This window comes from Mixophyes fleayi, chromosome 8 (assembly GCF_038048845.1).
Source record: "Mixophyes fleayi isolate aMixFle1 chromosome 8, aMixFle1.hap1, whole genome shotgun sequence".
NCBI lineage: Eukaryota > Metazoa > Chordata > Amphibia > Anura > Limnodynastidae > Mixophyes > Mixophyes fleayi.
In genome coordinates this window covers 44240979-44265836 of record NC_134409.1, presented here as the reverse complement: position 1 = coordinate 44265836, position 24858 = coordinate 44240979, and the positions used below count along the sequence as shown (strand labels likewise).

The 24858-nt window shown below is 37.9% G+C and overlaps 1 protein-coding gene across 4 annotated transcripts in view; it reads left to right on the top strand.

Moving 5' to 3' along the window:
- Positions 1-24055, top strand: part of DNM3 (dynamin 3) — a 399791-nt gene extending 375736 nt beyond the window's left edge. The window contains exons 22-23 of one of the 4 annotated variants that reach the window (XM_075182457.1): positions 2688-2739; positions 23243-23331. In XM_075182457.1, the coding sequence (XP_075038558.1) occupies positions 2688-2724 (37 nt within the window). In that variant the 3' untranslated portion in view covers positions 2725-2739; positions 23243-23331. Of the gene's footprint in view, positions 1-2687; positions 2740-23242 lie in introns of all 4 variants that reach the window. The other 3 variants (XM_075182458.1, XM_075182456.1, XM_075182455.1) reach the window with 3 other exon arrangements.
- Positions 24056-24858: the final 803 nt, after the last annotated feature.

Sequence of the window (24858 nt, the reverse complement as noted above, 5' to 3'; positions counted from 1 at the left end):
AGCACATTGGACCATGTTGCATTGGAGGGGGAGGTAAATTTAAAATGTGGAGACAGATTTATAATTGGGGTATAGAGCATATCCTAGATCAACTTTAAATTTCAGTGCAAAAATAAAGCAATCAAGTATTTGTCTGCTACATGAAATCTAGCATGTATTTCCCTTACGTGCAAAATAATAAACTAATCTGTACCCCTTGCACTGTAACATGGTTTGTGCAGGAGAAAATTGAATCCTTTTTTTTGCCTTACTTTCCTTAATGAATCAGGTCCACTATGAATTTATCTAGTTCATAAAAAAAATTGGGAGATATTTCAGATCTGTTTAACTGTATTTTCTTGCATTGATTTTAGTTTTAACCATGTCACAAACGTACATCAACATGTTTTTTGCTTTCGGCTATTTGAAAGTAGGGTATTTCTTTAAACTTTCTCACCTGAATTTTACGACTTTTCAGATTGCAGGAATAGTGTTACCAGCAGAAAATCCTTTATGTTGTACTTTAAAACGGAGGATTATTTGCTTTGTGGTCCATATAAAGCATATAAATACCTCAACAGAATATGCGGTATAAAATAAAGTTTTTAAAGCTATTAAGCCTTTTAAAGCATTACTCTGTGTTTTCATCACTTTGAGTAGTGCTCCAGTGTAATGGAACATTAATCCATTCACTCAGCCCCCACCATATGGCACACCAGCAACCAATTGCATTGTCAGTGTTGAGATTCCTTATGTGTGAAAGGGCAAATGGTCAACACCCATGCAAGCCTACAAATAAATTAGTTATTAGTTATGTATAGAGATATCTCTGGTTAGGGCACAGTTATTATTTACATAGTGTTGTGATCAATATATGCAGTTCAAATAGTGGTTTATCATCTTGGTGCTAGAATTCATATATTTTATTGAGCCAAGATGATAGTTTTTCATATAAGAAACACTGTTCTTTTGTACCATGTTAGGACCTCTCTGGATTAATAAAGCAAATAACAGTTTCTCAATATCCTCCAAGGAGAAAATTGTTCTCTGTTACACATAAGTTAGCAATGCATCATTTCGGGAATTTAAAATCTGTGGTTTACAAAGCAAAGGAATTTCTAACTTGCTAAGCTTGGTGGTCCTGAGCTCTGTAGAATAACAATAATGTACTTTCTGGCTTAAACTTTTGCTGTATATATTGTATATTTCCCAACTGTATTGCCAAAGAAACTATGTGAATGAGACAGTGGACTTCCCTGAAAGGACCATAAGAAACAGAGAGGCAACAAAGTTCATAGAAATTGGGTAACAGTTTGTTGGCCTTAGTCCAGAGTTGACTAGAACTGCTTGCATGTGCACTAACTCCAGATAACTCAGTAGTCCTGTGATTTCCCTTTAGGTCTGCTATTTAATATTTATATCAAGTCGACTGCTCATGACATAACTAACTGCCATGTGATGAGCGATTAGAGTACAACACTTCATTAAAACTCATCTATGTAGTGAAAGGTTTGGTGAAATCGTAGAACAAAATGTTGAATGAAGCTCTCAGCTCTTTTCACATTGACTTACATTCAAAATCACATTTTGGTCATTTCTGGGAAATGTAGAATGAGGAATGGTCCTTATATCCACTTTTTGACTTTGAATGAAGTAAATAGTCATAAATAAGTATGTTATTTGCATTAATATATTATAGGGTATATTCTAGTTGCCTACATGTTAATGCCATTTTCAGTAACACAATGCTGCTGGGCAATACACATACAATGCTGTCTCCAGATGAACCTTGGTTCACTACAATTCCCATCATAATATCCTTGCTAAACCCAGTATAATCATTGATGCATGTTAAACACTCATATTCCATACATATTAAGTGATAAAGCCCAGATAATTTGATTTAAACCAAACATAGTACAATACGATTTGTACTTTACAGTTGATCAATAAACAGTGCTATTTTCATGGACACACCCTGTCATTGAAAAGCAAGCACAGCATAAAGTGAGCGCTGCAAGCAAACTGTGGTTGGCCATTCCAAGCACAGCTAATTATATGCAGACTCAGAGTTATTGTTTTCCTCCCTTTTGTTGCCCTCTTTCTTATTTCCATTCCATTGCCGAAGATCCATGGGCAAAACCTCCACTATGTTTCATATATCTAAAAGTAATGTCTATATTCTACCAGCAACTATAAATGAATATTTATTTCTTGCAAATACGTCTCTGTCCCAGTGTCCTTAGCCTCATGCAGAAGATAGGAGAGGGTGACTGAGAGTATTCAAAGCAGTTACTACTACTAGGATGAGCTGAGAGAGTTACTACTTACAAAGCATGAGTCAAGTGAGGTAATAAGTGATATATTTGGAGAAATACATCAGGTACAGTATATTCCCTTTAATTATATTCTACATGTAGCCTACCCAGAGGTGAAGCGTGTAGAACAGGTATGGAATTTATTTTCCAAAATGCTTGGGGCTTGGGGTGTTCTGGATAAGGTTTTGTTCCATAATTTACCTAAAATCCAACCAAATAAATGTTAAGTGACTCCTGTTGTTTCTCACACTGCCCCCTGGCTTTCCCTACCTCTTTAAATTGTTTAGCAGCACCCCTCATTGTAGCTATAAGAAGAAACATGGTAATCATGTGTATATGACAAAATCACTAAACATTAATAATATACTTCTTTTACTTTCTGGTTTTCAGAACTTCCTCGATAGCAGTCAAAGACAGCGGTCAATGACAAGCATAAGACAAAGTAAGAATAATGACACACATCAAATTGCAAAACTTATAAACCAGAATAGGTCAATTAGAGTATACATTATGTGGTACTAATTGAAATACCTATATGTATAGCTGTGTAGTATATAATTAACCTGAGTGCATTTTAATACTAAACAGTATATGAAGTGTATACACAGTCTAGGTGGTAAATATATCAAACTGTGAGTTTCTGGTGGGTTTGAAGAGTGGAGATGTTGCCTATAGCAACCAATCACTTGTTAGCTATTATTTTGTAGAGTCTACTAAATTAATGAAAGTTAGAATCTGATTGGTTGCTATGGGCAACATCTACACTTTTGCAGCTTCATTCATTTACCCCTAGGAGTCTAATAATAATAATAAATAAAAAGGGTTTTTTAACTAGTGGAACTGAAAGCTGAGGCCTGGGCTTGCAGTTCCACTGCACATGCATGAAATGCACATATCCCCTGAGACTGGTGTAAGTTCATTTGCATTCAGTTTAGACTTATCATGCAACATTATCGGGCCAGTATCATTGATGCAGCTGATAATTGCTCAGCTGTCTCAATAAGATTTTAATAACAACTTATGGTAAAAAGTTGATTTTAAATTGCTGTGATAAGCCAGTTCACCAGATCTTACTAAATAGACCCCTCCCCTCTCACTTAGTAAGTATGGGCATTGTTCTTAATGGTTCACAGTTGCTTGTGCTTAAAGAGAAGTTGTAATCATACAAATTCAATAGTGTATTGTTGTAAATAGGGATTCCCCAAGAAGCTCTGCTGTAGAACAATTCACAGCAGGTCTAGAGACTCCCATTATGTGATCTTCTTGGGGAATCCCTATTAACCACAATACATGCCATCGGAGAGGTTAACACAGGACTTCACAGAGGACGTTGAAAGATTTGAAACACACATCTCAATAGTAAGCTGGCCACTTACTCTATAGTAATTCCTCTGTGACAATTATATGATCTTGTTTGATAGCTATTACCTGTTCAAACAGATACGGATTCTTGTAATCACAAATACAGACTCATTCATCTACTAAACAGCTGATAATCATCATAATCCTTTTTTGCTGGTTTAGAGTAGAAACCCAATGGACCCTATCTACAGACTAAAAAGTCATCGCTAATTGGAAGTTCAGCTCTATACCAGGGATTGCAGAGGCTGTGATATAATATATATTCACATAAACCCTATAATTACATACGCTTGGTTTTGGGACTTTGTATAGTTACAAAGGTATCTCTATTGTGGATCTTCAAAGTTTTTCACTTATGTGATTAAAACTTGAATGAATTCTCCTACCTGCAGCTGCTAAATGAATTTGTATATTTATACATTTGAATATATGTAACATATTCTATTTTCTTAAGGTATACTCAGTGTGTAATTTCTGTTTTCATACATATGGAATAATTTGTATATATATGTTTTTTAAATATATTTTATTGTGTATTAATAAAAGCAGCAGGGCGGTTTAGTGGTTAGCACTTCTGTCTCAAAGCACTGGGGTCATTCCTAACATGACCTTATCTGTGTGGAGTTTGTATGTTCTTTCCGTGTTTGCGTGGGTTTGCTCCGGGTGCTCCGATTTCCCCCCACACTCCAAACACATACTATTAAGTTAATTGGCTGCTATTAATTTGACCTTAGTCTCTCTTGGCCTGTGTGTGTGTGTGTGTGTGTGTGTGTGTGTGTTAGGGAATTTAGACTGTAAGCTCTAATTGGGCAGGGATTGATGTGAATGAGTTCTCGGTACAGCACTGCAGAATTAGTGGCGCTATATAACTAAATGATGATGATAAATGAAATTTGATAGTTTTACAATGAAGGTAGTAGAAGAAGTGGTGGTATAGCATAGAACCATATACACTCACACTTCGACCACTGATTATATCATTACATTAATAAACTTCATTAGCACCACTGGTCATTGTTCCTTAGATCCTGGTTAGTTAACAGCATGGCTGCTACATTTTGTACCAGCTGCAATTGGTGAAATTATTTTTTGGGAAGACCCGGTTAGAGTGCATTGCAGTAATCCAAGTGAGGACACAGATGCATGTATGAGCGAGGGAAGATCTTCTGGACAACCAAATACTTGGTTCTGGTTATGTTCTTCAGATGAAAGAATGAGGATTTTATTATGGCTGAAACCTGCTGTTTAAGTGTGAAGCCCCAAGGACAATACCAAGAGTCTGCATTTGATCAGAATTTGGCAACTTAGAACCCCAAGCTTAAGTCCAGTTGGTTGACCATGGTGCAGTTTTGTCATTTGATGGGGAGCTCCCATCATAGGAGCCTCTGTTTGATCAGGATTCAACCATAGTCAACTGGCACTCATCCACTCCTAGAGCTCATCAAGAATGGTGTTATTTCATTCAGGCCTCCTCCTCTGTTGCAGTGATCAGATGACCTGTGCAGAAATCTGGGTGGTTTGCTTTGAGACAGTGGAAGAGAAGTTAGGACCTCTACCATTTGTTAGCTCTTTTAAGCGAGCCTTGGTTAGGGCACAATTGTTGAATGTGTTCCTTTTTTATTTTAACTTTACAAATGTTACTGCTTTATAGAATAGATTTATCCTTGTATTTGTACAGAATAGCACCAGGAAAAACTCCAATATACAACTTCTGATTGGATTGATTCCTTAAGGTAAAGCAGCATTCCTGGTTTGTGGCACTTTGCCAAGGGGAAGGAGTAGGTCAGTAATAAATTAATGAGCAAACAAAAATGCTGATAATTGGCTGTGTTTCTGTGATCTTCATGATGAACTCCACCACATTGATACATATATATATATTTATTGTTCACCTAGGTCTCAAATACTTTAATTTAACATAGAATTACATTTTTAACTCTACTAACTGATAGCTCGGGGTATTTTTAATATTATGTAATGTACACCAAAAATAAATTTAAAGCCAGTTGTTAAGAAAACACGAAAAGAATCACAGTTCCATGTGAAAGCTAGTGATAAATGCATATATAATGAATGAGAATTAAATAATGGGAGATTAATAAGTGAAGAACGACTTCAGAATTGTTCCAAAACTCAACAATATGTAACAAAGTCTAAAAATCTACATTGTGATGAATATTCAGAAGTGAATGGATCTGATAAAACATAATCTTTATAAAAATAGAAAACCTTATCTGCGCTCCCTGTTGTTCGATATCAGTAAACTGCAGTTAGGAGAAAATCAGAATAAACCCCTAATGCGTTGAACAATAATAAAGCAGAACAAAGAAATCTCATGGGTGCATGTATGGAATGAAGTTGTAGAAGTTCTAAAATTGAATGTGTGACCAAATAGGTATCTATAACTAAATTGTGATAAGTATATGTAGGTGAGTGAGTGTCACACATCAAATAAAAAGTAAATGATATTATTAAAACGCAAAGTAATATAAATTCTGGCCAGAGACAGAGAATCATAAATATAAGAAATGGAAAGGCAATAATAAAACAAAAGTGATTCCGGAATAATATTTCAAGCAGAAAAGAAAACAATGTAAAAATAGCTATGTCCTTTTCTACAATTCTCTCTTGAACCATAAATGGTAATATTCCCACTGTATATGATTGATGTAGAAATGCACTCTGTTTGTTCAAATGGTTATAAAAGTCAAATAAAGCATAACAAAAAGTCCTTAGTTTAAGACAATAGTCCAATGCTGTAATTCAAAAATGCACCAACAGTAATAATCAGGTAAGTGTTAAAAGTTCAAAGGACAGATGCCATAATCAATCACATAGACCCTTCAGAGATATATATCAAACTTTCAACTGTAGTGGTTTTCAGTCATTGATCTCTGTTATATAGAAAACACAGGACAAATTCACTTTCCGGGTCTCCGCTGTAGCGTGGTAAGTTCCCCAGAGGGATAGTACACAGAATTTCCCTCTCTCAGCGATGGACCTAATGTAACAACAGCCACCCGGATCATGGGGAGGTAACTAAAGAACCACTATGGGAGGATCTACTATCCTCTGGGGAAACGCAGCACAAGTTGCTTATCTATATTTCTTTGTATGTTGTCAGTCATGCTCTCCATGCAGTAACCTATGCTAACTTTCAGGAGCAGGATCTCATTGCGCTGTCTTCACAGAACGTTCATTCCCACATGACCCTGTCTGCTCATTTTGTGCACGACCCTCTATCCTCAGCTTTTGTCTACAGCCTGCATACCTATAGCTGAAAGACAGAAAAACACTCCCATCCCAGTATGTTTTCCAGGAGTGGGAAAACTGGACCACCTCCACTGCTCACTCAGGGTCACGACTCAGACTCGTACACCCGTCCGCCTAACATGGCTGAATTTATAAAGCAAGTTAAAGCTACTATTCAATCTGATTTTTGCACCTTGGTTTCGGAATTAAGGTCTGAAATCGCTTCACTGGGTTCCCGGACTTTCTCTTGAAAATAAGACAGAGGTCTGCATCTTCTAAGTGCAAATGGATCATGATATTGCTGCCATCCATTCTGAATTTGGCACTCTCAAGGAGGAATTTGAGAATCAATAAAACTGCTCTGGCCATATCAATCTTAAGACTCAAAAATGTACAAGAGAAGGGATCTTCGAAAGATATTCCTATCTACCTTGACAATCACTTCAAGTTACTGGTCGCGGATTTTACCACCTCAAACCTACGGTCGACTGCACCCACCTGGCCCTCCGACCTAAACCTTAACTAACCTTACCTCCGCGAGATGTGAGAGTGCGCTTACAGTACTACACTGCGAAGGAGAGAATCCTCCTTGCCACACACAACATGAAAAACATTTCTCACTCCAGGACTACTCCTCTCATCTTCCAAGACCTTACACCCACCGCTTTAAAGAAACTTATCCCCAAATGCACTATGCCTCTACCTACAGTAAACAGAGGGGCACACACATCCCTATTCATCATTAACTCCTATTTATATTTTATATATGTATATATATATATATATATATATATATATATATATATATAAAAATATACTTGCCGTCTCAGACACCCTTCTCACAAGCAATTTACCCTTCTCCCTGCGCCACATAACTTTATACGTATAGGGGGGAATTCAATTGACTGCAAAATCTAAGTAGACCACATCTACTGTGCTGCCCTGGTCTAAGTTCCCACTAACTTCCTCGTAGAAACAAATTAGATTAGTTTGACATGACCTATACCTCATAAATCCATGGTGATTTCCACTAATAATCTTATTGTGCACCAAATAATCCTGAATACTATCGCTTAATATACCTTCCAGTAGTTTCCCCACTATTGATGTCAGGCTTACAGGTCTATAATTCCCTGGTTGTGATCTCATCCCCTTTTTAAACAATGGTATCACATCTGCTATTCGACAAATTCTTGGTACTGAGCCTGATAAGATTGAATCTCTGAAAATTAAGACTAGCGGTCTAGCTATTTCTGAGTTTAGCTCCATAAGGACCCTTGGGTGTATGCCATCTGGACCTGGAGCTTTATTTATCTTAATATTCTTCAGTCGCCTTTGGACTTCTTCCTCTGACAACCAAGTATTAATTAATGGTATGGTTTCATTTCCATTCTTATGTATTCCTCCTACCATTTGTTCTTCTCTAGTAAATACTGAAGAAAAGAAAGTGTTTAATACCTCTGCTTTTTCCTTAGTATCATTTATCAATTCACCCATCTCACTTCTTAGGGGTCCTATATTATCTTTTTTAAATCCTTTTGCCATTTATACACTTAAAAAACATTTTGGGGTTTGTCTTACTTTCTTTTGCAACTTGCTTTTCATTTTCTAATTTAGCCAATCTAATTTCCTTTTTGCATGTTTTATTATATTCCTTGTACCTACGGAAGGACTCCTCTGACCCATCAGACAATTTAAATGCACGCTTCTTCCTTTGCATTTCTTCCCTTATCTTTTTATTTAGCCACATTGGTTTAAACTTAATTCTTTTACATTTATATCCCATAGGAATGAACTTATATGTGTATGTTTCCAACAACATTTTAAAGACAGCCCACTTTTCTTCCGTATTTTTTCCTTCAAAAACTTTGTCCCAGTCTATGCTCGTTATAGACTCCTTTAGCATATTAAAATTTGCCTTTCTAAAGTTTAAAGTCCTAGTTGATCCCTTATACTGTTGCTTCTGGAAACTAATTTCAAATGAGTCCATATTATGATCATTGTTTCCCAAGTGCTCCCTTACTTAAATATTTGATATTACGTCTATATTATTTGTTATGACTAGGTCCAGTATAGTCCGGTTCCTAGATGGTTCCTCTACTAATTGGGACATGTAATGGTCTTTTAGCGTGCTCAGAAACCTATTTCCCCTAGCTGTACCGCAGGTCTCAGTACTCCAATCAATGTCCGGATAATTAAAATCCCCCATAATTAAAATTTGACCTAGTTGTGTAGCCTTTTCAATTTGCTGTAGAAGTTGGGCTTCCTCAATCATACTAATATCTGGCAGTTTATAGCATATCCCTATCAGCAACTTCTCTGAACTTTTTCCTACGCTGGATATTTCCACCCACAGTGCTTCTATATTATCACCAATATTCTCGTAAACTACAGTTCTCCAGAGTGTCTCTGGGAAGTTAAATGCAAAATGCAGTGGCCATTTTGGAGTGGGTAGACTGCAATGAATGAACTAGGTTCCAGGAGAATTCTTGGGGAAAAGGGGAGGGGCCAAAAAACAGACTGGCTAGTTCTAGAAGTGATGTGTGTGACTGCTGGCTGAGCTAAAGAAGGATCTTCCCACAAAGGGCCACTGAATACTATGGCTGAATTGTTGTCCTGAGGGATGTTTGCAGCCAGCCTAGAAACAAGTACCTTTGCAGTATAGAAAAATACCTAACTTGCCACTGTCCATGAGATGAAGACAGATAAGTTTCTTTAGCTATGCTATGTTCAAGTTATTTAAGTGAGACATCAAACTATGTTGTTAAAACCTCTGACCCGGACTGTAATATTGCTATAGAGAGGTGTTATAGCACTGGCTAAAGGAAGAGTTTATTCCAGCTAACTCTGTTGTATTTAAAGTTATCTGCAAGTTGGCTGGGACATAGAGAGAAATCATTTACTACAAGAGTTTGTCTATATTGCATCAGAAGTTTGATTCTATTGTGAAACTGCCTAAAATGATTGTTGATGAGAGAATTGCAAGTTGTTTAACCCTACAGTTGCTGGGAGAGAGATGCTTATTTCATTAGAAGGATTACTGAGTGGACACTGTCCTTTACACTGAAAATCATTTATTGCACAGAATTGCTGTTGTTTATGGAGCTCAGGAGTCACACATGCATCAATTTAATTATTGATTTCACCTTGTACAAGTAAATAAGCTTCATGTGTCAGCTGAAATTTACCTTAAACATGTGGATTATAATTTACCCTTGGGTTCTGTATATCATGAAGTGAACTAGAAAGTATCTAACCTGAACAAGCTGGATTAATCCTTGTTACATCTCTACTAAATCAGACACTTATATGACACTGTTCGTGGCTCCCACCCTGATATTCACCAACCCTCCTCTTCTGTGACTTTCTGCACACTATGATCTGCATCTAGAGGTCTCATATCCACTTTCTAAGGTCTTAGCCAACAACATAATCAACCGTCTAAGGACCCAATTGAAAATCAAGTGGAAGGGGGACAATGGGGAAGCGTTCGACCCTGAGTACTGGGATAATATCAGACTCTATATCTATAAAACCTCAATTTGTGTTAAAATTAGTGAGAACACTTGTAACATCTACTATCATTATATTTTCAAAATCTTCTTCTTATTGTTGGTGTCTCTGTAGTGCTGTAGGCACTCTGACTCATATTTTTTGGCACTGCCTGAAATTGGCCTCCCGTTGGAGGGTAATACACCACTTGATCATCAATTTCACAGATGTTACCATTTTCAATTCTTTATCTTATTCCTTATTGCCCCCACAATATCCCAGATGTCCTAAACACATACAGAAGCTGATTGCCCATATTCCCAGTCCCATAGAATGCCAATTTGCTCTATCCTGAAAGAATCAAAGACCACCCTCCATCCTTTCCATTATCAATCGAATCTGGCAGGTCTACTGCATGGAATTTATTTCTAGCATCTTTCATCATACTCCAAACAAATTTGCTTGTATCTGGAGCCCTTGGATTGAGTTCTACGGGGCCGCCCCTCCATTACAAGATTAATCTACCTCATTCTTTTTTTCTGTATTTCTGTTCAGGCAGTGACTTTCACCCCTGCCCTCCTTCCTTATCTTTTCTATTCACTTTCCTCCCTTTATTATGATTTTTTTTATTTCTCACTTGTATGTTCCATTGTATATTGCTACAGTGAAAATATTTGGTGTTGTATGCACATTTTGGAGGTGACATATATTCTCCTTTGTTTTTTCCCTCTTGTTCCTTTTCTCTTTTTTGTAGCCCGCCCCCCCCTGTTTTATTTATCTGTTTATATTATTTTTGAAAACTCAATAAAAAGTTCATTACAAAAAATAAAAATCAATGTGAAATTGCATTTTCAATGAAAACTGAAATGAAATACAAATTAAATTACTAATACTACTACTAATTATTATTACTATTAACTACTGTCCTGTAACCTATTATAACAATTAGATTTTAGCATGTGTAAGTTAGACTACTGAAAGTAATTTTTTTTTTATTCATTGACTAGGTTATAGCACAGTTAGAAAGATAGTTTAGTTAATTTAAATTAGTTGATTAAGTTAATTTAGTTTACTTAATGCTTACTGGACTGGAGGCAGGATTTTTAAGTTATTACATTTCATTATTAAATAATATTGCAAATTAGCATACAATACTACTACTAAAATACAATACTTCACATTTTGCAAATTAAACTAGTCTTACGTTGAATCAACTACTTTTCTGCTTCTACATCAAAAGAACTGAACTATATAGAGTAAGGAGCAAGTTTAGTCACAGAGAGTCAGAAAGAAGCAGGCATGCTATCAATCAGGAACCAGAAAAAAGACACTTTCAAAATAGACTCCTGTGCCAAGTCTATGCACGCTCTCGGGACCTGAGGCCAAGCGGCTGACCACATGTTGCCTAACAGAGCAGTGAGGTTTTTCTTTTATTCAGATCCCTGCAACGATTATTCTTCTTTTTAAATAGTGATTATTTGGGGTGTAGATAACCTATGTGTAAATATATGGATGCACGAGATATCTACTGTCTGCCATATTGTAGTATGATGATAGTATAGTCTAAAAACTGTCCTTGAGATTTCCAAATGTGAACATATTTACACGTAAAAGGATATTTCAGGAAATTAACGGGTCTGTTTAAGAACCCAGTGCAGTAGCCATCAATATTGCAGCAGTAGATAAAGAAACACTGCTGCAATTTAATATGCTGGAGCGGCTGTATGGGTCCCGGCCTTGAGCCCCATCCTCAACAAAGACCTTTTTCTGCTGGAAAATGGAGAAAGTGCTATGAGACTGTGCATAGCGCTTTCTCCTGAGAGGAATCCAGAGGAAAAAAAAGGAGGAAAGAAAAGTAGGTTTATGAAGATGCACTAAATACTGCATTAAATTTGATAAGTGATATAGGGATCCAGAGAAGTCAGAGAAGCTTCATCCGGATCCCATTGAAAAAGACCAGTAATGCCACCCTGAGATGCAAAGCTTTCATAGTTTAATAAATTGCATAATGCTGTTGTCCCCATAGAGGTCTATGCGGATAACGGCAAGTGCCGGTAATTAGGTTAATGGCAGAGAAATCTGTGATTTCTCCAGTGTTAACCCTATGATAAATAAGAAACGTGGTGAAAAATCCTTTTGCCGGCATTTATGACGGCATTTTGACTCTTCACCAATTGTTAAATAGACCCTTAAATATGTATTTTGATGAGTCATTAGGTGAAATATAAACACTTTTGAATTACTTCAGGTAAGGGAGAAGGGGTCACTGGGGGAACATCTGTGGTGATACAGTGTTTTAGCCACGTAATGTGACACCCAGACTAATATATTGTAAATGGCACCATGTCCTTAACGCACTGCCACTTTCTTTTTAATTTTATAAAAGGCTCTGCTTCAATTCAGAAATGTTGTGTCTATAACTTATATATAAGATAACCATTATGAATGAGAGCATGTTGGAAATTGTGGGAACTAACAACTAATAACAAGGGTAGTATATTTAATAAAAGACTACATTAATCGCTTACCAATGGGCCTCTGTATATGCCTCTCCTTTCAGGTAGCTCATTCGCCTGCCAGGACTTACAGGCAAAGTGACAGCATGTGACATGTGTCTCTGCTGCTTTCCAGTACCATAAAATCACTGCCCACCTAGTTTTAACTATTAAATGTTATTCAACATTGCTGAGAGGCAGAGGGAGGGGAGTTAAAAACTAAAAAATTGTCCTGCCAATCTCCTCCTTACCCCCTTTGTACCATTATGCTACTTTGCCTGCTTCCCAGTAGTTGAAATGGGGGTATATGTGGGGATATGTCATACCGCCAATTCTCCTACTGCCTTCATGTGAAACTAATTTGAAGTTGCCAGCAGTGGGCGCTCTTACTATTAAGGCTGATGTGCTCCTATGAAATATATAAGTGAGGAGTGTTGGAAGAAGCGCAAAAGCACCTATGATAGCAAAGGGTGTTATGAGCAGGTAAATTTAGAAAAAGGATTCAGGGGCAAAGGACATTCTACTGGTAAATATGTCAATGTTTATGGCTTCTTTTGCAAAGTGTCACCTTAAATTCATAGGCATCTGAGTCACATTAAATTTATAGCATCCAAGTCACCTTAAATTTATAGGTATAGATCTAATCAGGGGCAGGCTGGGCTGGGGGACAGGGGGGGCATCTCCCCCCCGGGCCAGTCCCATAGTGCGCTACCTTGGGCTGGGTCATCTGCAATTTTTTCCCTTTAAAATTGGCTGCTGAGACAAGTCTTGCCCCCCAGGTTGAAGTTTGCCAGCCCTCCCCTGGATTTAATTACCAAATTTTGGAGGGGAGGAATTTATGTAGAACAAATTACAAAAGCAGAAGCACAATGGATCTTTAATATAAAAACTCTCTCTCCACACGGAATAAATATTGACTTTGATTTAGGACCTTTCATTCAGATTTGAACTAGGAAGAAGTGGGGAATAAAAAGTAAACTGTGGAGATGTAGATATATATATTTTCCACATGTAGACTAACCTCATTGCCCTTGAATACATTTGACATTTCCCTCAAAGTTTGCTAAAATAGGAATTATTTAAATCTTTTATTCCGTATTGATGTTTATATATTTTTTAAAAACAATTTTAACATTACTTCTAAAATTAGGAGCTTTTAATCAATAAAGATATTGGGGAAAATGCCATATAAAGCTCCCCCTCACATAACAGAGCACCCTTGTCAAAGTCCTATGGGACAAAACGCGTTGGAGGCTGCAACATAGGAGTAGTAATACACGTTATTGCAATCAGGAAAGGCGCCAGAAGTGACTGAGTGACGTTTGCGCTCCAGCTGCGTGTCAAACGTTTTGCCTACCTGACAGGAAGAAGACACCAAGAATCAAACACCGGACGAATATCGGATGGGAGAGACAAGACTGGATGTCAGTAGGAAGAATCTGACAGGGAAAGAAATAGCGTTAGAGTAAGGGATAGAGTCCGTAGTCCTCCCTATGAGCTCCGCTGTGCAAAGACTCTGCAAAAGAAGCCATAAACATTGACATACTTACCAGTAGAATGTCCTTTGCCCCTGAATCCTTTTTCTAATTTTATCTGCTCATAACTCCCTTGCTATCATAGGTGCCTTTGCGCTGCTTCCAACACTCTTCATGTGAAACTATCAAATGCCATTCACTTACATTCCCATTACATTTTTCAGACCACCACTTCTAAATATCTACTTCAACCAATGCTGCTTTCCCCATGGAAATTTATAAAAAATAAGTATATTCTTATCTCAATTTACTACCAAAAGAAAGCCCTATTTATTCCAGTAAACAAACAAACAAACAAAAAACCTCATATAAAACTAAGTTAGGTAGACTAAAACATAAAAAAGACATTTAATTTAAACAGTGACATCCCAAAGAGCCAAATTTGGTTAGGTCATGAAGGGTTCAAAACCCTCTGATCATCAATTCAGGCACATATTTTATGTACACTTATTATTTATGCATGTGGACCTTGTAATTTAGCGTACATTGGTCAGATTCCATCAAATCACAAAAAAGGTAAATGAATAATGTGGGGCTTGTTTGTTTTGTATAATACACTACAATATTGGAAAATATGAGAAGAATAATGTTTATTGCACAAAGAGATCCCATTTTACATCAACAAATAATTAATGCATACAAGGAAGGAGAAGCAATACCAGGCACATAGTTTGGGGAATTTCCAGATGCCTAGAAACAAACCCATCACCAACCCCCTACGTTAGATCCAACACGTCTTTATGCCAGCCACCATTAGGACTTGATCAGTTGAAAAAAAGTGGGTGGACCTTTTAATCCATTTTCCTTCTGCCATTTTTGTGAATGTAGTGACCATGCAGAGAACTGTCCCTCCTACTAAGAAGCCATGGCGGGATCCCGTTTCTTCGCACCATGGGCCATGCACTGCCTATTGCTTGCAGATCTCATCCCCACCTCTACTCACCTGAGCACTTCTCCTCCTTCCCTACTTCCAATAGAGATCACTTTATTTTGCATATGTGTCTCTGTCTCCCTATGTGTGTTTCTCTGCATTGTGGGTGTTTGCCCCTTTCTTTCCCTTTGTGTGTGCAAGTACCAATGTAATACGTAAATGCAAAACCTTCCCCATGCAAGCATTTGAAACCCCCCTCTGGGAATCCTGTGTTTGCCCCTGAAGACTGAGTGCAAATGACTTACTGATCTCACACTCAAACACTGCTCAATTGTGAATACTTTCATGGCTCTGCTATTTTCATATATATTTAGGAATATGGGATGTATTGTCAGTTAGTACTATAAAACCATGGGCTGCAAGGTTCCAGTTCTTGGTGACACTTCCTCGTGACAATTTCTTTAGATCATACAATAAAGAATGTAAGTTGTTTTATACTGAGAGCTGTAAAGGTTTGTAGTGTTGTTACAAGTGTGGCACAGTGAACGTTTTTTTCAGTTCAGTGCAGTATAAGCATGTGTTGCTGAATGTAATTACACTTCTGAGCAGCTCTCCCTCCACCCATCTCCACATTTCACAAAGATCCCTCTCTGAAAACCATCCAGATGGTAACAATTTTTGTTTGCTGCCAACCTGAACTTGAGTGTTGTCCCAGTGGCTCCACTCTCAAACATTCCCCTGTTTGTTCCACCACAAGCATGCAGCATTTCCTTATACTTTTGGCCAGCTCTAGTTCTGTGGCTCATCTTGGCAGCTACAGTGGGCAGAAACAGTATTTAGCAAACTACAGATCTACATCTAAAGAGGGATGACATTGATTTTTCTAGGCGTTTTTTTTCTTTTGTCCAAAACACGCTGCAGGAAAGGCATAAAATGCATTTTCTTACATACCGAAAGCATAGCACAGCAGCATGGCAACTTTCTGTTACTTAACATAATGGCAAATACTTTTATTTTAAATAAGCAAACTATTTCTTGTTTACTAAGGTGTTCATGCCAATGTCTGTTATATTAAGAAGTAGGACCTGTTACCAATCAGACTGGACCTTTTTATATATTTTAAAGAGTGGGATGAATGATCAGCTGCTAAATGGTACGCGCTCCTCTACAGTACCTCCTGCACATCATAGCTCCCAGCACTCTAGACCAGGGGCTAGATTTACTAAGCTGTGGGTTTGAAAAAGTGGGGATGTTGCCTATAGCAACCAATCAGATTCTAGCTGTCATTTTGTAAAAGGTACTAAATAAATGAAAGCTAGAATCTGATTGATTGCTATAGGCAACATCCCCACTTTTTCAAACCCGCAGCTTAGTAAATCTAGCCCCAGGACAGAATGATGAGAGTTGGGACATGCTAATTACATTTCAATCACTGATGGGCAGAGCTATCTCCCTTCAGCATATCACTGCTCTCACTGGAAAACAACAACTATGAAGCATTTTAAAAGTTATATTAAAGTAAAGTTAAGTTTGATTTTTTTTCTTGTGGTTTCATTTTATTTTTGGTGTTTGTACTTTTGAAAGGTATCAGTTCCTTAGAGCTAGTAGTGTTTTATTTTATAGTGCCTGCTTTTTTAATATTGCTGGAAAGTGACCTCGAAATCTGAGGGCCTGATTCATTTTGGAACACAATTTGACTTTTTTAAAATGAGACGAAAATTGCAGGCATGTATTCCCGTATTCAAGTTGCACTTAATGGCAAACATATGTTCTGGCATGTATTTGTGTCCGTTATCACTATCAATTGGAACTTATACCTGCCCTGTAGCTGGTGCAAGTGATATGCCTAAAAAAAAGACGTACCTAAGAGATGCCCAGAGCTTGAATCGGACTGATGTGCATGCACTCTACCTCGGCACGCTCTCACTGTATATTGCCTACATACATCCGCCCCTTCCCTTCCCCGATCTGTCCTTCAAATCGTAGGCTGTCAGAAGTGTTATTTGCGTTTTGAATCGCGCTGGAATTGAATTGCATACACTTGCGTTCACTGGCGTAAAGTCCATGTTTGAGCATGCACAAAGCAATTTCACGCAAGTTGCGGCACACAACAGGACTTACATCTGAAAATGAATAAGACCCTGATTGTCTGGGCAACAACTGGTCAGCTGGAATCCCTGGAACCTGTGGGTTTGCACATTCTTCCTGCTTCAGGTGAACAACGTTTTTTAAAGATGGTCAGATGCCTAAGACAACCTGTAGCTTTTCACATCCCTGATGATGGCTGATCTACCCAATAATTGGTAAACACAACATCTAGTTGTGTCACCATATTGTATCATATCTGAGTGCTTTTGGATTAATTGTGCTGTGATGTGTTATTGACAGTCACTTCCAAGGTGTGCACCTAAATATCAGCAAGTCTGTGCACCCCATTAAGCACTAATTATTTACCTAAAACATTCCAATTTTGTTGAATTGTCACAGCTATCAAAAGCTGCAACCTTGTCCATGGTCACAATAAGTTAACAGCAGGCCTCTAGGAAATCAAGTCATTTTTTACTGTTCCAAAGCTGCTCCATAACTATTGTTTGCATTGCAGTATAGGAACCCAGCATTGTACCACTTCCCCAGATGCTAGGACAGTTCTACTACCCTAAATCACTTCTAAATCACTTACTACTTTTCTGCTTACTGGGTGTTACCATTTATTTTCTTAGAATGTGTGTGTACTTCAAGTTACATACTTGGGTTAAGTACTTAATTGCCCAAACACCAGATTTATTGTGTGCTATAGTTTCATTCCGTTTTTTTGAATATAGCCAGAATGTTTGAAAAAGTTATGTCACTAGCATTCAGATTTTTCTACAAACACATCACGCACTGCCCAATCGAAAGATCATCAGTGCAGCTTTTCACCAGGAAACATGCAGTTTTGTTAATCTGATGCATTAAGGCAAGTATTACTAGCATACGTTTTAATTTTCTATGTTTACGTCCACTTTGATATAAATCAGCATTTTTTTTACTGCAGACTGGATTTTGTAGATTACAGTACAGAGTAGAAATTGAGTTTGATTTTAACGTAAATAAAAAATGACTGAAAGAAAATCTTAAATGTACAGATCTGTTTTATTAATAAAGGGGGAACCAAACATGAGCGTTATACAATGGGGAGAGCAACTTATAAATCTGCATAATGTCAACATGCTTGAAAGGTTGATTGCTCTGGTGACCACAGTCTTAAACATACAGAAATAAACAACATTACTTGTCAAGGTATTTAGTGACATCCAAAACACCAAATGTAGAAACAATCATATATGTTAACCACTTTCAGTGAAGGATGGATGGGTGGGTCATTTTGGGAGAGCCCTAGCAATGTTTTATTGAGAGAATGAATCGGTTTGATGACAGGTTGATGTAGATCTTGGTTGTATCCAGACTATTGAAATTCTTCTTTTTTCAATTCAGACTATAACCTTGCACTGGTTTCGAGTTGAAAAAAAAAAATCAGATGTAAACTTTGTCATTAATATTCCCAGCACATCTTAGTGGTTAACTGATCTATGTCACAGGTCTGTGAATCAGAGCGTCAGTGTACATATAAATGTCCCATGAGTGTGAACCACAGATAGGAGTGAAAACATTCACGGAATTCAAGCAGACTGTTGCTGTTTAAAGAAAAAAAATAGCTCTGACTTTAGTTACACCCATCACACTATAAAGTATTTATCCATCATATATATATATATATATATATATATATATTAAATCAAACATGCTTGCAGATTAAATAATATTCTTTTCCTCCTTGCTACATCAAATTGCATTGCTTTTAATTTGTGGTCTAAAGCTTTCTTCTCAACAAATATGATGCCTAAAATTCATCTAATGCTCATTGTCCAAATCTACTGTGCAAAATATATAAACTATTAATTTGAAAGAGAGGTAGTAAAAGCTGCAATATAATTATGCAAAAATACTATATAGTGTCGTCTACACAATGTGCTGTGTTTAGGAACATGCATTACACCACATGCCCACCTGACAAGATTCCTATGATCCCATAATCTGGGTGCTGGGCATAATACAATACATTATACAGCCACATAATCAACAATTGAGCAAGTCCCAAAGATTTGTTCAAAGAAAAAATTTAAAGAATACTGTAAATCATTTTCACATAAAGTTTGCTAAAGACTTGGACAATTAAGTTAATTTTAAACAGTTAACTCGTGTTCTTTAAGGCCTATTAAATTAAATGTGCTTAGACTTGTTTTTTTGATCAGTAAAATACAAGGGCTTTCTATAATAAGAACATAGAAATAAATATACTATGCTGCAGTAGGCGATTGAGAGCACACTTCTAATGCTGTTAAAATCGAGGACAAAGTCTAAGGTTTTGTCTATGCTTCTAACTAACGGTATTTTTTAATGCATGCGTGTACTGTTCTAACAGGTATGTGATTACTCCTGTGAAGAAAATTAGGGGCAACACCATTTTTCAGTGTTCTCCCCCCTTTTCACCCTCCTCTCCATCTCCTGTCCTCTAGAGACTGTCTCTTGGCTTCAGACTAAACATATAATCGGGCTGAGTCATATATTTACTCAGAGCTATGGCAGCAGCAGTGGGGAGATGCTTTCACTTAGTATGTATCTTGAGGTGACCCAACAGTCACTTCTGAATTTAGTTCTGAAGCGAGAGCGCCCTCTACAGCTCATTTCAAGTTAAGGTCTTCATTTTTGTAGTCAGCTTACACCCTTAATATGCTCTTACAAAAATAGTACTTGGGTATACCTGTTTAAAGTCTGTGACGCACTTCCTGTTTGTTTAGTATAATCTATTACTTTAGAGAACTCTTACAGTACGTTGACTATTCCACCCATGAAACAGTAGGCTGTAGTAAGGGTCCTTTGCACTTGAAGTGGACGCTGCTGCATCCACTGGCTGGTTCTGGGCATATGCAGAGCTATTTTACGCAAAATACGGCACGTATCTGCATTTATGTTTCTTAATGCATCAGGCCCTATATGTGTGAACTTTGCATGTGTTCCACTCCAAAAAAATGTTACTAGGTTTATTGGCTGCTATCAAAATTGACCCTAGTCCAGCGTCGGACTGGCCCACCGGGATACCGGAAAAATCACCGGTAGGCCCCGCTGCCCTACGGCCACACCCCCTTCTGAAAGTGGGCGGAGCCCATTAAACTCACCTGGTGGTCGATGTCCTCGGCGTCCCCGCTGTCTTCCTGGGCGTCCCCGCTGTCCTCCTGGGTGTCCCCGCTGTACTCCCTGGCGTCTCTGCTGCTGCTGCAGATGACTGGCTGTCAGTGACAGCCAGTCATCTTTCCCATGTGATCGCAGCTGCGATCATGTGACCTGCCCCCTCCCTCTGTCAGCTGACTGTGATGATCCCGCCGCCGCTGAAGGACTAAGAGAGGCTGCAGCAATGAGGATATGGGTAAGTAGATTTTTTTTTTTTTATTTAATATTATTGCTTATATCTTAATCTTCACCAAATTCCAGGACTTAATATATACAATCCCACAGCGATAAGAGGATAAAAACAAAAACAAACTTGTATGTATCATAAGGTACAATTGCAATTTAACTCTCGTATAAACACCTGGAGACTAATATGTAAGCTGCAGTTTATACAATTACTTATACCATGCTAATCATTTCAGTATAGGATGAAAAGTACATGCATTTGAAAGTGTGGAAGGAATAACACTCCATTTCAACTGTCAATGATAGATGGAATGTGCATTTTTTTCCTCAACTTTGGGATTTTGGGAGAATCTCCCTACATGCAGCTTGTAGCAGGTTGAGTCCTGATTGGATTTGAGCGCTTATCCTTTCTTTTTCTAAATTCCAGGACTTGCAGCATGGCACAGAATTATCTTATACACATCTGTGCTCTAGCTGCAGGGAGAGCAGGGGCTGACTGCAGAGTATATATATATTCTAGAATAAAAATACCTATTTTGAGACAAAACATCGGCCATTTTTGTGTGCAAAATCCGCCTCTTTTGGGTCTGCGATGTGGTATTGTCCCGCTGAAATCGGAACAGTAGGAAGTATGCATTATTTACTCAGGGCACCATTTCAGATACTGTATACAATACTGCCCTGGTTTGCTTTAAACCAATTAGATGGTTGGATCCTGGAGAAAGCAGCATATTCTTATAAAGGGCTCATACTTTGAAAGAGAAAATTCCTTTTATTTGGGGTTTTATATTTGTGCTGAGCTGATATTATTGATGAAATTGACAGGTAGAGCTATTAATCATTTGATATTTTAATAAAACAATTTGCCTTTAATTTTCGTTGTCCTTTAGCATTGTGTATGACCATGCTGTAGGTTTACAGTGATACACATTTGACACATACAGATATTTTGATTATACAAAGAGTCAGATTTGTGCATGTGCTTGCATGCAGGCTGCTCTATTAAAGTGGCTGTTCCTTTTCTCACTGTATTTATATAGGGCCTTAAATGATGAAAATATACAAGCCTTAATTCAATATAATGTAGATTGCATTAGAATCAATGTACAAATGTGTGTGTGTGTGTGTGTGTGTGTGTGTGTGTGTGTGTGTGTGTGTGTGTATGGAGAACACTATTCCATGGCATATGTGAATTGGGGGGCACTATTGTGGGCATAATATGAATTGGGGACACTATTACGTGGCATATGTGAATTTCAGGTACTACTGTATGGCATAATATTGTTTTGGGAGCACTACTATGTGGCATAGGGGGGCTGCCTATCTATACTAAACTATAGTGGGGGGGCTGCCTATGGTAAACTATAGAGAGGGGGGCTGTACAGAGAACACTATAGGGAGGGGGGGTGATGGGAGCTTTAATTTAATGCTGGGGTTGTTTGGGTCTATAATTTAATGTGGGGCTGAGTGTCAGGAGGAGGGCTATCTATTAAATGTGAATATTAATTATTTAATGCTAGGAATGGTTGTGGGAAATGAATGTATTAAATGTAAATGCTATTAATTTATTGCTGGGGCTGTTTGGAGGGAGGGTAAAAGGTTTATTTATCAAATGTGAGTACTATTAATTTAATGTTGGGGCTGGAGAGAGGCCTATTTATTAAATGTGGGTGCTGTTGATTTAATAGCGGGGATGGTTGAAGTTTTCTAAATGTACCCATTATTTTTTCCAAATAGGACCCTCAACATTCCAGGATCCAGACAAGCCGCAACTAAAGAGACCAGCAGCCACAGGTGGTAAATGTGACAAGAACAGGTAGGACAGTCTGTCAATTGTTCTGAGCCTAGTGCAGGCTTGGCTAACCTGTGGCACTCTAGGTGTTGTGAAACTACAAGTCCCAGCATACCCTTCCAGCAATAAGCTGCTATATATTGGCAAAGCATGCTGAGGCTTGTAGTTTCACAACACCTGGAGTGCCACAGGTTAGCCAAGCCTGGCCTAGTGGGACAATCCCAATTTTTGGTGACTGTTCAGTCCAATATAAGGGGCAGGTCAAGATTGTGTACTCTTTATATACACACTACATTCGTTATATACTACACTATGGTGATAGCTGTCCTTTGTGAGCTGACCACTCCCCCTCTAGTGTCTGGTCTCGCCTCTATGATGGCTGGCCACACCCCCTCTGGTGGGCCCCTAGATTTGCAGTCCCCCGGTGGGCCCTTCATGCCCCAGTCCGACACTGCCCTAGTCTCTCTCTGTCTGTCTGTGTATGTTAGGGAATTTAGACTGTAAGCTCCAATGGGGCAGAGACTGATGTGAATGAGTTCTCTGTACAGCATTGCGGAATCAGTGGCTATATAAATAAATGGTAATGATGATGATGATGATGATGTGTTCATATGTGAACTTTCCATTTAGTAATATGATGTATTTTTATTTGAATCTGTATGATTCTAAATTTTCTTTTTTCTTCTCTCTAGCAGAAGACCACCTCCCTCCCCCACACGTACCAATATCGTGCGGCCATCAGACTCATCCTTGTCGGACTGACAGCAATTGCTAATTGTATGAATGTACTAGACTTCCTTATCAGTTGTGTTATAAACCTGATTTATCTGTTTATTATGCCTGAATGCATAACCATTTTGGGGCTGATTTAAAGTTGGTAACAAATCCACTGACTAAGTGCAAAATTAGCTCCTGGATAACCATTTTATGCTGTAAAGGGTGGAATGTAAATGTAAAAACTGATTTAGAGTTGTAAGGGGACCTCATGTATCCGATTCCCATTGACCTATAGATTGTAAGCTTGTGAGTAGGGCCTTCTTACCTCTTTGTCTGCTTTTCCCAGTATTGTTTATTACTATTTGTCCCCAATTGTAAACCGCTACGGAATTTGCTGGCGGCATATAAATAAATGTTGATGATGATGAAGATGTGTCTCTGTTGACTGTTCTGGAGACACTATGCCGCACCTCGGCAAATTAAATCTACCCCTAAGTCAGCCCCTTTATGTTTGAACTATTATTATAATATTGAATTTTGACCCTGGCCTGTTAAACTGACTGTCACCATGCTTACAACGGGTTTGCTAATTATGCAGGTTTATGTTACATTTTCTTCATTATATCCTCTGTATCATGTTGTATTTGATAAACTGTTTTCCTTTCTGTGCTCTTCTGAGACAAATAATGTCAGTATACTACTACTTTTAGATACTAAAACTTAATTCTTAGAAATATGTTCCCTTTATGTAATCTACATTTGTATGACACATATCTAATATACTTGGCAGTTACACATGTGTTTGTTATTATTTCTTGTTTAAAGTCATGGAACCAGACGTCAAATATAGTAGCTAGCTAAAGTAATTTGCTTCTAAAATCTAAGAAGCTAACAGAATGGTTGGAACCTTTAGATAAGGGATATTTCCAGCACAAATAAGAGGGCTGTGATCAATGTATAAATTGGAAATTGTTATTATAGAGAAACTGGTTTAAATAAGAAAAATGTATTAAATCACAGGGTAATGGCAAAATCAAAAGAAAAATATACAGCAATCTAAAATAAATATATTGACATGATTGTAAATCACAAATACCATTAAAAATATAAGAGTAAGATCTGGGAGCACACTGCATTCAGCTCCATTTGCAGGAAGATAAAGGAGAATGTCTACAAATTACTATATTGTTAGTACTATGTTCCCAACAGATTGTGTTAAATTTCTCCTGATGCGACTGATGGATGCTGGAGGAGCTTCCCATCATGCGGTACCTTTTTACATATATGGTATTTGTACCCTAAATGATCAAACTATTGGTTCCCACTCAGAAGCCTGATCCTCTCTGCCCTGCAAATTGACATCCCGCTCACGCCCAAATACTCTTTACTCCATTTGACCCCCCAGATACCACAAAACACACTGTCTGTCTGATAACAATCTCCCATTTATATCCTAGTTTAGGAGTACGCTTACTTTTAGATTTGCGTAGGAAGTCAAACATCGTCGTCAATGCTTAAAACTGGTGCAGCTTTACAATGTCTCTCTGCAATTGTTTTACAACTGTCCTGAGCATGTTGCAATATCTCTCTT